Below are 14,289 nucleotides of genomic sequence, written 5' to 3'. Positions count from 1 at the left end.
TTTATGTGAAACCGTCATTTTATTCCTAGGATAAACCTTACCTAATGATAAATTTTTTAAAAGTCAAGTTGGAATTGATTATCCACAATTGTATTTAGTACTTAAAAATGTATGTTTATTAATTAAATGGCTTTATATTTTCTGGTACTATTTTTTCTTATACTGGTTTTGCAATCAAGGTCACACCTAATCAAATGAGCTAGTTAGTTTTCTTCTTTTTTACTGTTTACTTTTGGAAAAATTGGTCTAACATAGTAATTAATGTTTCTGAACATTAACATTCAGTAGAATGCTCCAGTAACATCACCTGGACCTGGGGCTTTTTGGGAGAGGAATTCTTTGATTACTACATCAATTTCTATAATACATTTCTTAAATCAAGATTAACTCAAGGGCCTATTCCTAGCTGCCTATTGCATTTTTGCAGATTTGAGTTCAGTAAAAATATAGATATCACATGAATAATACTCTTTATAATTTCAAGAGATTTTAGAGATGCCACTAAAAATAATGCTAGAGGATATTGCTAAAATAAATCAATGTAATTCACCATTGTAAAGGAATCAAAGATAATAACTGAGTATTAGATGTAGTCAGAAAAATTTAAAACATTTAATACCTATTCATGATAAAAATTAGCAAACTTCACAAGGAAATTGACATAAATATGATAAAAGGCATCTACAACTATAGCTACACTTAATACAAAATACTGAATGCTTTTCCTCTAAGATTGGGAACAAGGCAAGAATCCTTACTCTCACTATACCTACTACATATTGTACTGGCAGTACTAGCCATTGTAATAAGACAGCAGAGGAATAAAAGGTATACAGGCTGGGAAGGAAGAACTGTCTTTATTTGCCAATGGCATGTCATGTACGTAGAAAATTCTAAGAAATCTATTGAAAAGCTACTTGAACTAATAAGAGAATTTAGGAAGGTTGCACAATGCAAAGTCACTATAAAAAGATCAACTGTGTTTTTATAAACTACTGATAGTCAATTGGAAATTAAAATCTTAAAATTCTAGTTATAGTAGCAACAAAAATATATATACATTTTTTTTTCTGAACAGGTTTTATTACACGAGGGCATGGGGCTCAGTCCGTTTAGAGTAAGTTTAGATTTAATGAAATACATACAAGGCTTGTGTAATTCAAACTATAAAGCATTACTGAGAAAAATTAATTCAGTAATGGATTGGAAGGTTCAATATTAAGATGTCAGCTCTCTCCAAATTGATCTTTAGACTCAGTGCAATCCCAGTCAGAACTCCATCAGGCTTTTTTATAGATAATAGCGAGTGGGTTCCAAAATTTACATGAAAAGGCAAAATCAAGGATTTATTACATCTAAGATAATCTTGAAGATGAACAGAGTTAAAAACTTACAGTATTTGATTTCAAGATTTACTGTGATGTTACACTAATCAAGACTGTGTTACTTTCTTAAGAATATGTAGATCAATAAAGAAAAAAAATGAAGTACCTAGAAGAAATGTCATACCAAATAACAAAGTTATTTGATTTTCCAAAAAGCATCCAATCAGCCAAGGGGGAAAGGAAAGTCATTTTAGCAAATTGTGCTTGAACAACTGGATACCCGTGTAGGGGAAAAAAGCAACATGACCTCCACCTCACACACAGTGTACAAATTCAAGGTGCATCACACGCCTACATTTAAGCACTGAAATCTTAAAGCTTTTAGACAAAAACAATATCTTTATGACTTGCAGGTGGGCAAAGGTTTCCAAAGACAGGACACAAACACAACCATAAAAGGAAAAAAAAAAGAAATTCTAATTTATCAAAATTTAAATTTCTCATTAAAATTACGGTTAAAAAGGTGAAAAAACAAGACATGGGCTGTCAAAAACTAATAAAAAAATTCACAAAACATATCTTTGAAGAGATTAGTATCTATGAAATATAAAGGTCCCTACAATTAAAAAATGAGAAGACAACCCAATAAAGAATGGGTCAAAGATTTGAACAGACATTTTTCAAAAGAAGATGTAAAAATGACCTGTGGTCATTTATATTTCCTTTGTAAATGAATTTCAGTCATGCTTGGCGGTAGTAATTGACACATATAGAGCTTAATTACTGATTGAGGTATCATCCATCCATTCATCCTCATAATGACTGATTTTCATTCTTTTACAGGAAAGTGAAGCACAGATCATTATGTAACTTTCTTAAGATCCCATAGCTAGTAAGTCCAGGATCTGGGATTTGAACGCAGGCGGTCCTAGCTCTACTACACTGTCTTGCCTAAACTGAAAACTAGTGCATTCTACTGAAAAAAAGGCTCTTGTCTCACCTCCTGAAACCCTTCCCCCAACATTTTACCATGACAATTTTCAAACACAGAAAAGTTAAAAGAATTTTGCAGCAAAGATCCATATACACACCACCTGTTCACATTTCACTTACTTGCTTTATCACATATTTTAAGCAACTATCAGTCTGTCCGCCAGCAATGGTATAGGAGTCCCAACTGCATTTACCTTTAAAACATTTTAGTTAAGATGAGATCAGCACCAGGTCCGGTAGAAGCATGATGAGGGAGGCAGGCAGGAGGAAGGTCAGGGAACAGATGGATAAGGAATGAAAAGGATTGAGTCTTGTGCTTTTGAATAATAAGACCACCCTATACTTAACCTTTTTTTAAGCTTTTTTGTAAGAGAAAGGATATTTGTGTTGCAAATACTTGCTATATGTTATACTGAAAATCTTCATGTACCAAAAGAAAATAAAAAGGAACACGTATTGCATAAAGTATGTATTCATTACTGCAGATTGACCTGGAAGCTGAGATGGTGAGCACCGTAGCTGGCATTGGGATCCAAGGTACAGATAAAGAAGGTGGAGCTAAAGGAGAGGAGCAGCCCATTAGTTCCCCGTGGGATGTAGTCTGGGGATCATCAGGTATGTAAACTTTTAATATAAAATATAAGTAAACTTTGTTTAATATAAGATTTAAAAAATATTCTGGGTCTGTTCATTTGGATTACTTCTGTTGCTAGTAATTTTATACTTTTATGCCTCTGGCTTGGGATTTGTTAGTTGTGTAAAAGTAAGGGCAGCAGTAATATAAACAAGATAGAGTATATATTATTATATATATGTAATACTAAATATTATGTTTTATATACATGATGAGTATATATTACTCTAAATTAATGTTAAAGAATCTCATCTTAGCCACAGCTTCCAATTAATGTAGTTCTGAAAATTCTTAAGTTAAAAGTGTTATAGTTTTAGAAGTTCAAAAGATTATACATGAATTATACCATTTAACAATGCCTTTTTTATTTTAGTTTGAAAAGAAGTTTAAAAACTGACAGTTGCTTTTTTTAGATTATTAAAATTTGTATTGAAACATGATAGCTTCTTTAGAACAATTAAAAAAATAACACTTTACCCTCCTGAATTTTGTGGATGCTAATAACTAATATGATTGACATTATCTTTACAATCTTTATTATCTACATTAATTTACTATAAGATGACCCAGGGGCATAAGTACTCAGTTTTTCACTGGCCCTCAGTGATATCGAGATGGTTATCTACATGTCTAAAACCAGAGTAATGAATAAAGTAAGTCAGTAGGATATTGAAAATGGAATTTGGAGCTAAATGGTTTGTATGGTCTTAATATATTTATAGAGTAAATAAGCATCAGTTTAGTTGAATGGCTTTACATTTGAGATAATTTTCTATATGATGCCAATTTGCTTATTATTCAAAGACCTTAATTTGTTAATTATAATTAATATTCATAAAATAACTGAATGAACTTTTGGTACTACCTGTACTTAATATATATAACTTAGGTAATTTTGCAGAAGTTTTTTATTGGATTTTCATTTCTGGAGTTGTGTGTTTTCATAATCGTGGTGGCAAGGGGCTAGGAGGATGAGGTTAGAGTGTGTTCCCGGTGCAGTCAGGGAGTAGATTACACATAGACAGTTTGCAACAGTGGTGAAACTAACTACAACTCCGTCTTCTTTTTGTCACCAAGCACCAGCCATTCTAAGTAATTTCAGGGTTAAAAATACTCATCCCCACTAGGACTTACCACTCCTGCCTCCCTGCTGCTGAGCTATTTCAGCAGAAATCTTATAGGTGGAAAAATAGTCTGAAGCATTCCTATCAGTAAAAGAGTCAAAGTGGATGAGAATTGTCACTTTGGTGTGCTGTTACCTTCCCTAAGGAAAGAAAAACGTCTGCCCTTAGTGTGTGAGCCCTCAATGATCTATAGTTACTAGTCCATATAGAATTCAGTTATTGATTTTTACATTTTGCAACTTACTGCCTATATTTACTCAATCTGTCAGTAACTACTACAGTAATGCCTCATAAGAAACCATCCCCAAATTCTTACAAACCTAAACCTTTATTTCTCACTCATACACAAGACAGAGCCTGGGCTTGGTTTCAAGGTGTTTCTTGGGTGCATATCTGCTCTACTTGTTCCTCCTCCTCCTTGGACCAGGAGCATCCTGAGCATATTCTTTTGGCAGAAGGCAGGAGCATAAGAGAGTAAGCCCATTACACATACTAATAAGCCTTTCATATCTGCTTACCTACCATTATTAAAGCAAGTCACATAACTAAGCTCAGAGTGATGGAGCAGGGATAGGCACCTTGCCTGCAATGAGGCCATGTCAAAGGTGTGGATATTAATATTACTACACAGGAGTAAATAATTGAGACCAGTAATTCAGTTTGTCACATATATCAGAATTTACATTGTTTATAAACAGGATGTACTTTACTGGATGCTTTTCTAAGCTGGACTTATTTAATGGCCAAAGAATGCTTATTTTTCTAGGCGAAAAGTTTTTCAATCATTCTTTATAGCATGGAATTTCTGGTTGTTTGTCTTGTATTGAGAACGCACCCAAATTGCTTTCCAAGGAAAATCTTGGCTCTATTGATGAGTAGTCCCTCAGCTTCCAGCTGGAGCATGACATGCTCTCTGAGGCTTGTGTCATTATTAAGCTCAGTTTTCAGTAAAGGAAACGAGTCCTACCTTACTTAACTTAAAAGATCATTAGAAGCATGTGGCTCTTCTTTAACTTACAGCTTAAAATAGCTTCACTTCAGGTACTTGGCAAGAGGACGAGTAATCTTGAATGCACTTAAGCTCAATACCTTTCAAAATGTTGGCTCGGAAAAGGGTTTCCAAGCACTGTATGAAGGACTTAAAATCACAATGACTACTCTAGCCCAGGAGTTTTTACCCTTGATTGTTAGGCTTTATAAGTTCCTTAAACTTCCCAGAAATTAATATTAAGATGTGAAGGAATTGGTCAGGTTCTCATCAGAGTTTCAAAGCAATATGTTACCCAAAAACGTTTTAAGAGCTACTATTTTGAATTACTTTAAAATCTAATCCTGGATTAATGTATTGTCAGAGTATGGGGAAACTGGATCAGAATATTTGCTCTCCTTACAATTGTTTTTACTAAACTATATTTTGGCAACTTGTTATTCATTGAATAATATACCAACACATAAAATCACATTCATTTATATTTATATGTTTGTGTATGTATGTGTTTCATTTACGTATTTCATCAAAACACAGCCCTATGGGACTTGTTCCTGTTTTTACTGTAAGATTTGCTGGTGCTTTCGGTTATTGCCTTATAAGTAACATCTCTGATTACTGACGGGAGAAATTTTTTTCTGACCTCAGTATTACAGATAGTTAGACCTTTTCCTAACCGTCAAGTTTGTTTTAAAGCTCCTAGAAAATTTGAATGTCATAAATGATTGTGTTGGTGTTGTATTGAAAGCTAGGAAACTAAGACAAATTTATCGTTAGTGACAGGTAATGGAAACATGACATTCAGTTTTTATTATTAGTATAACTTCATCTCTGTTTTCTACCTTATTTACTTATTGCTTCAGTTTTCTTACTGACTTTAAATGCATTTATCTTATTAGGGTTTATTTCTTTGTCAGTTGACTGAATCCTTTGTGTAATAAAAGTAGAAGTAAATAGCCCTGGCCGATGTGGCTCAGTTGGTTGGAGCATCATTCTGCAGACTGAATGGTTGCAGGTTCGGTTCCCAGTCAGGGTACGTACCCAGGTCATAGGTGTGGGCCCTGGTTGGGGCACAAATGGGAACCAACCAGTCACTGTTTCTTTCTCACATCAACGTTTCTCTTTTTGTCTCTCTCTTACCCTCCCTTCCCCTCTTACTAAAATCAATAAGCATGTCCTTGGGTGATGATTTAAAAAAAAGTAGAACTAAATAAATACAGTAGAATCCCTTACTGAAGTGATTGGCTATGATAATTGATATGTTAGGGAAAAAATCTATTAAATCATAATCATAAAACTAAAAATGCTTTATTTTGAGAACTATAAACGTACAATTTTTAGCCAATCTTTGACGTAGGACAACCCCTAATACAAGTTTGACTTAGCTACATTTCTTCGAGTCTTTCCAACATATTCAACTTTGTTTTCATAGAAACAACTTCCTTTTTGCATTCATGTTGGATTGGTTCATACAAATTTAAGTTGCATAACTGTATAACTGGTTTGAACATTTGAGATTAAACCCAATTTGAAGGGGATTATGGCTGAGAAAAACTGTTCTTGTACTACTTAAGTTTTTTAATGTTTTAAGAATTTGATAAGATGTTTCTGAAATTCTACAATAGTTAGGAATTGGAGAGTGGCATTATCAGGAGCAAAACATGAAAAAATAGGTTAGGTATTGTGATGGCTTCATATATTAGGCTGTCCTACAGTGCAAGTAATGAACCACAGCTATACCTAGCAGCATGGACAAGAACCAGAAGGAATCCACTGAGTTATAAAAGCAAGTTCCAGAAGGGACCTACAATATGATTTCTTTTACAGAAAGTTTAGTAGCAAGCAAAACTAATTACATATTGAGGGATCAATCTGGATATAGTAAAACTAAAAGAATAGAAAGTGAAAATAAATTTTTTGACTTCTGATAAGTCAGAGAGATGCACAAATGTTTTTTTTTTCTTGAGATAAGTGGTGTACATATGGATGTTTAGTAATTATTTAAGCTTTATAACATGTATCCATTTATATGCATATTTAATTAAAATTAAACCTTAAAAAGAAGCAAAATAGATTAAAGAGAACAAAAAATAACAAGCACTAATACATAGTTAAATATATACCTTAAGAGACCCCATTACTAAACAAAGGAACTTGAAATACCTCTGCTTATTTGAAACATACATGTAATATATAAATGTGTTTGTATATGTATTTTAAATAGTGTCTGAATATTTAACCTAATTATGCCATTACAGTGATAAAAGCATAAAAATAACAGTGATTTTTACAGAAGTGATTTTGTCTTTGTTGATTTTTGATTATCACTGAAAGTAATTGCTAACTACAGTAAATTCATTTTTTCAGCAGAAACTCTGCCATGTTTCTAAAATGCATGACTCTACTCATGCCAGACAATAACCTGAGAGATTTTGTTTCATAAAGTTCAAAACCCCCACTATTCCCTAAGCAGACTTTACCTGATTTAGAATCATTTATAGAAAGGATAATGTGCCCGGATCCCATTAACCTTCCCTGGCCTTTTAATCAGTTCTTCCCCTAGAGAGATGGTTAGCTGTTCCTATACAGCCTTTTATGATCGAAACCCAGCCATTTCATGTGCTCGTCTGACAGTCTGTAGTGTTGGTACTTATGTGCTTAGATGGTGTTTCCAGGGTTCCATTAATATGCTGTAAAAATACCATAAAGCCATCCATCCTCTAAAAATCAGATGATACAGAATTTTTGAAGAATAACTTTTATACAGTGTGACTGGTGTATTTTTATTTAATTAAAATAAAAGCAGTTGCATTTTTTTATGTCTAAAATTTGAGAGATAATTCTTTTCACATTGACTTGTTTGAGTTTTTTTTAAAGATGTCTTTTAGTTAGGTTAATGAGGTATAATTTACAGAAAGCAATATTCACCCTTGTTAGGTATAACTTACATGAATTTTTAGAAACATATTCAGTCTTATAGCCATTACTGCAATCAAGATGTAGAATATTTCTATCACCCCGAAATTCTCTCCTGACCCTTTGCTCTCCCTCCCATCACCTCCAAACCCTCTTCAGCCACTACAACAATGTATTTCTGGTTCAGTCTTTCATGTCTCGCGTGTGCTGTTTAGCATGATGCTTGTGAGATTCGACGCTGTTGCTGCATGCATCAATAGTTGGTTCTTTTTTATTGTCTAGTAGCATTTCCTCATTTGGTGGTACCACAGTTTATTAATTCATCAGTTGATAAACATTTTGGGTGCCTCTAGTTTATGACAATTATTATTTAAGTCCCTATAAACACATGTACAGGCTTTTAGGTAAACATAAGTATTTATTTCTATTGGGAAAATGCTTAGGAATGAAATTGCTGGGTCATATGATAAATGTGTAATTTTATAAGAAACTATCAAAGTGCTTTCCAGACTGGCAGAGGTGTTTTTGTCTTTTGTTTTTTGTCCCAAGTGTCCTTGAATAATAGTGTTTCTGCCTAAAGAACTTCCTTTAACATTTCTGGTAGCAGATGGCTGCTGGCAGTGGTTTCTTTTGTCCTTTTTTGGGGAGGAGAGGGGGCGTCAGGAAAAGCTTTCAGCCTTCATTTTTGGAGATACATTTATCCCATATATGTCTGGATTGACTTTCTTTTTTTTCTTTGATGCTTTAAAGGTGTCTGATTTACTTATTTTTCTAGTTCCTGTGTATTTAGTGTTTTTAGTGTATAAAGTGTTTTTTTCTGGCTGCCTTCAAAATTTTCTCTTTGGTTTTCAGCAGTTTGATATGTTTAGAAATTATTCTGCTTAGAATTCTCGAGTGCATGGTTTGGTGTCCTTTATTATCTGGAAAAAATTCTTATTTTACCCTTTTTTCCTCTTTGTGTCTCAGTGTGGATGATTTTTGTTGGTTCATCTTTACGGTCATTGTTGCCTCAGTTGTGTCTAGTCAGCTGATGAGACTGTTGAAGGAGTTTTTCATCAAGTTTTACGGAAGGTCAGTCAGTGCAGTGAGAAGCCCGGCTGGGCTTGGGTTCCATCATTGCTCTGAGCTCTGTCTGCCCGGCCCCCCTAGCTGTTGGAAGTCCTCCTGCTGTGCGCGGGAGTGGCCTGCGCACGGGGCCTCTTCACAGGGTCAGCACTGGGCCTTGGGGAGCCCCAGAGTGGTGTTCTCTCTCTCCCTCTCTCTCTCCCTCCCCCTCTCTCTCTCTCTCTCTCTCTCTCTCTCTCTCTCTCTCTCTCTCTCTCTCTCTCTCTGCACCTTTGCAGCTCCGCGATGGGTAAACTGCTGCTGCTGGTCGCTCTGTACGAGGTTGCATGGGCACTAAGGGAGTGTTGTCGGTTGTCCTAATCAGCCTCCGTCTGCGGGAGGCCCTTTGCGCCCAGGGTCCCTGAAACGAGGTGGGGAGTTTATTTTTCCTTGTTCCTGTTCCTTTTCTCTTTGGCAGCTGAACTCTGCCTTGAACCTGTGAGTGGTTTTGAAGAGTTTCCTGCTTTTCCCCCAGCAGTGGGGAACCTCTGCTTGGTGTCAATGTGGAGTCTTTGGCTAAAGACAATTCCCTGCCACACCCCCAGAAGGAGAGAGATTTTCTTCTTCTCTTCTTCCATTTCTCAAGTTGGCCTTTTCCTGTGTCCTGGGTGGGGGTGCAGGGACAGGCTTTGCTGCTTTTTCCTAGTGGCTTAAGGCTTTGCTTCTGAGGAGGTTTAGAGCCTGTGGAGAAAAACTGTTTATACTGATGGATGATGTCACAGACGCTTTTGAGGGTTCCTGTCAGTGGCCTCTGTTTTGGTCATAGTTGCTTAAAATAATACAGAATATTTAAAAGCTGGATTGCAGGTCATTTTTTCATTTTTATATTTCATTTGCTGATTTTTTCGTGTTTCTGAAACTTTTATTAATCCTTGTTGATACAATAATTATGAGGGTTTTACCTTTAAAAATACTCCCCAAACCTTTTTAGCTTTTGGCATTGTCCTTTTTTGTTTTTAATCTGTGACTGTTGAAGGTCAGTGACAGTGAGTGTACTCTTAATTTAAAATTGAAAGGTACATGGCTGTCACTTATGCTACAAGGAATGAAACTGATCCCTGTTCTCAACAGTACAACTTTGTACCTTAGACTTTAAAATCCAGAATGAACAGTGTAAATTATTGGTACGACTCTTTAGTTTGATAGGCATTATAAGTGCCAGGCTACTGTTTTTTAAACTCTCATTCTATTTGTAAGAACAAACCCTCCAGCCCTCAGGGAAACGGTCAGGCAGGAAACACTTCTTGCAAGGCGGTGTAGCGTGGTGCTTAGGGCTCGGAACCAGGCTGCACGGGTTCTAACTAGTTTCACATCTTAGTAGTTGTGTGACTTTGGACTAGTTACTTGGACTTTTTATGCCTCGGTTTTATGTCTCATCTAAATTGAAGATACTGACAGTACCTGTATCAAAGGCTTATTGTGGGAATTACGAGGATATGTGGAAAGTGCTTAGAACAGTGCTTGGCTCACACACATAATGTTTCATATATAAGTGTTTGTTATTATCATTGTTTGTAGTCAGAATGGAGTGTCATCATAAAATTCACAAAAAGATGTTGATAAGCTGAACCAAACCAAAAATGGAAAGACAAGGGACTGGAAAAACTGCCTGTAAAAGATTAGTCAGCCAGGAGCTATAGGGAGAGAAGGGCATAAGGAGCGGACCTGGAGTAGAAAGCCTTGGTTAATTTGATCAGGCTGCTGTTTCCGATCACACGTGATAGTGCAGTTGGATACTTGAAGCCAGAGCTAAATCCACGGGGCAGGGGCAGGGGCAGGGGCAGGGGCAGAAGGGAGGAAGAAGAGAACAGGTCAAGCGAGAACTGGCCAGAGGAGCATAGGCTCACTTCTGTATTCCTTCTTTCTGATGGGAACACTGATCATCTGTATGTAGTCAGACTCACTAATGCATTATTATTCAAGGTGTAGCTGTGTGAATTTCAATGATTTAATGATTAAATTTCTTTGAATTTCACTTTAAAAAAAATAGAGATGATACTAGACTAAGGTTGGAAGGAAATATTAGATTATTAATGGAAATACCTCCTGTAAAGTGTTTATTATCTCAGCACCTTAAACATAGGAAGTGTTCTGGATGGTAATCATTTTCACCACCACCATTAATCGATGTGTAGAATCCCAAAGACCTGAATCCTGACCTGGCACGGCCTGGTCACTTTTTCTCATTCCTTAAGCTTTTAAAGGAAGTAAGTACACCGAGACCACAACGGTGACGCTTTTGCCTTCCTACAGTAGACCCCAGTCGCCCTAGACTGGCCTGTTTGGAGAGCTGGGTGGTGGAGACCTGATTTGGTCTTTCGCATATTACCAACACAGCAGTTTTTTGGCAAGGTGGTGGCTTTAAAAGCCTGTTGTCATGTAACAATTATAGTTTTATGTCTAATCTTTATACTTTTCACTTCTCTTTCTTGATGTACATAGTAGGATCTTTAGATGAAGCTAAGTAAGTGTTTATAACAGATATCCTCATCTCATTTCTGTTCTCAAGGGAATGTCTTAGCTCCGGCAGCCATGACAAAATACCACAGACTGAGTTGTTTAAACAACAGAAATTTGTTTTCTCACAGTTCTGAAGCCTAGAAGTCCAAGGTCAAGGTGCCAGCATGACGGGTTTCTGGTGAAGGCTCTCTTTTTGTCTTATAGTCACCTTCCCGCTTTGTCATTCCATGGAAGGAACAAAATAAAATAATTATGAAAATCTTTGATTCAGTTTTAAAATAACTAAACAAAGATTGAATCCCCAGAATATATGGATGCCATTATTACTTTCAATACAATATGTTTATAAAAATACTTGACTATGAGAAATTAAATTGAAGTAAACTTTTCCTTTATATTTTATAGGATAGCAATTAAGAATACAGAGGGAAAAGCATGTGACATAGATTTTTCTGTTGGACTGCCTGCGTTCAGAGCCCTTCCTTCATTCAGTAGCTCTGTGGTTCTGGCAAGTTACCTAACCTCCAACCCTCAGTGTCTTCATCTGTAAACAGGACCTGGTAGCACTGCCTGTCTCTGGGGCTTTGAGAAAACCTCAGTGGTCTTCTCTGTAAAGTGCTTGGCTCCAGCAACCACAGTTTGAGAACCATCATCTTTTTATTGTTGTTGTTAAATCGCAGTTGAAAAGTAATGCAAGTTAAGGAAGAAAAGTTCCTTTTGAATACAAACTGCTTGAAGTTAAAGAAAATATAAATAAAATAGCCTTGCTAAGATCATTTCTTAGAGTATATGCCCGAACAAGTTCTTTTAGTTAAAATGGCTCAGATACATGTAAAAATAACCTCAGAATACATCTAAAATTAAAATATTTCAACATTTTAACAATAAAATTAACTTGAGAAATAGAGCCTTGTCACATTGTAATAGGTGGTAAATTAATTTTTACAACTATTACTCATTTTAATTATTTAATTTTAGTAAACATTTCTTACTTTCCATAAATTAAGTAAAATTATATTTATTACTGTATTACAATATATTAGTAATATACTCCTAGCTTTTTTACATATCAGCTATATCTTTTAGAAAAAGTTTCCTAACGAATTAAAGAGTTGATATTTAAATAGCAGTTGTGGTCGGTATCTACGTCTAAAAGCTGATACTATGGCAGAAAGACACATTTCTTAATCTATTAAAAGATACAGTTTTTTTTTTCATGAGAAATTGTTCAAAGGACCTGTTCCTAAGTATATCATTTAGGTGGTTAATGCTAGGTATTTGAGTGCCAGTTTCTTTGGAAAGCATGTGTCAACCCGTTTATTTTATCACATAAAATAAAAAATCAAATGTTTAAAAACATTGTATTGTGTTCACTGATGCAGTATTACTATTAAGAATACTTTGGATTTCTGTGAGTTTACAGGTAAATTTATAAGTCTAAAGAAGTATATCTTTGATAAGGGAAATATAAAATTTTCAAAAACAACTTAAAACATTGCAATATTTTTATTTTTTTCTGTCAGATGATTTATAAACATATTGCTGTCTTTCCTTAAATTTCTCAAAAAATTGGTGTTTTTGTATTAACCAGATACATACATAAATAACGTTTACTCTTTATTTTCACAAAGATTCAGAGGTCCAAAGAGACGACATTCTGTGGGTAGCCATGGCAGGCACTCATCAGATATGGGCACTTCTGTTGGACTGTGGCCGACTACCAAAGAAAAGGTAGGTGGCAGCATCTCTTTTCGGGCAAACTGCACAACTTGGAGTTCACAGAATTCCCTTCTCCAAGTCCCCACCCTCTTGGCACTCGGGACTCATCAGGATGTGCTGGGACCCGTCCTACCATAACAAAGCGCTGGGACGCTGGGTGGATTAAGACAGGTTTGCTTTCTTGCTCACACTCACGGGGCGCACTGGGAGCGCTGCTCGGCCCCACAGGCCGCTGCAGCACCCACCGTCTAGAGCTCTGCCGGTCGTCCTGGCAGAGTGAGGGCCCTGACTCGCTTACCAGCTCCTCAAGCTCCTAGTCAGAAGTGACACATCACTTCTTACATCAGCCAGACTGAGTCTCATGACCACACCCACCTAACTTTAAGGAACCTGGGACAAGCAGTCCCACCAAGCATCCAGAGAGAGGGCTGGAGACATTTGGTGGGCACTCAATTGCAACATGCAGTTCAGGTGCCCTTGACCGTTAATTCTGGTATTTGAGCGCTGTGAAGTCCAGCAGTTAATAGTGCAGGCTTTGTAGTCAGGCCTGCTTGATGCTGGCTCTGCCATTTCCTATCTGTGTGAGCTTAGGAGAGCTACTTGGACTTTCTAAGCTCAGTTTCCTCATGTATACCTCCCTTTCTGGCTTGTTTGAGAATTACTAATATGTGTGAAGAGCTCACTTAGCTTAATGCCTGCCATATTCAGTAAATGTTCAGAGCTTTGTTGCCACTGGTGGGGATATAAAGATGAAAAATGTCCCTGCGAAGTACTTAAGGTCTTTTCGAGAGAGCCTTTCCCTTCCTAGCACTCCAGGTAGAGCTGACCGTACTCTTCTCTGTGGTTGACTACACTTCTCACGTAGTTACACCACTGCCCTGGTCAGTGTTTCCTCTCCTCCCCTCCCCGCCTCTCTCTTTCCCTCTGTCTCCCCTTCTCTGGTTTTGGTTGCACTTACTTGTTTACATAACTGTCTTGTCTTACTAGGTTGTCTCTTAAAGGAGGGGATCCCTCATCATTCATCTC

At 36.4% G+C, this 14,289-nt stretch overlaps 1 protein-coding gene across 2 annotated transcripts in view; it reads left to right on the top strand.

The window, feature by feature from the left end:
* Positions 1–14,289, top strand: part of NHLRC2 (NHL repeat containing 2) — a 58,772-nt gene that overhangs the window by 24,561 nt on the left and 19,922 nt on the right. For both annotated transcript variants that reach the window (XM_053922081.2, XM_024555588.4), the window contains exons 5-6: positions 2,804–2,933; positions 13,176–13,275. In XM_053922081.2, coding sequence (XP_053778056.1) covers positions 2,804–2,933; positions 13,176–13,275 — 230 coding nt within the window. The remainder of the gene's footprint in view (positions 1–2,803; positions 2,934–13,175; positions 13,276–14,289) is intronic.

Source organism: Desmodus rotundus, chromosome 4 (assembly GCF_022682495.2).
Source record: "Desmodus rotundus isolate HL8 chromosome 4, HLdesRot8A.1, whole genome shotgun sequence".
Taxonomy (NCBI): Eukaryota; Metazoa; Chordata; class Mammalia; order Chiroptera; family Phyllostomidae; genus Desmodus; species Desmodus rotundus.
This window is presented reverse-complemented; position numbering and strand designations above follow the sequence as displayed.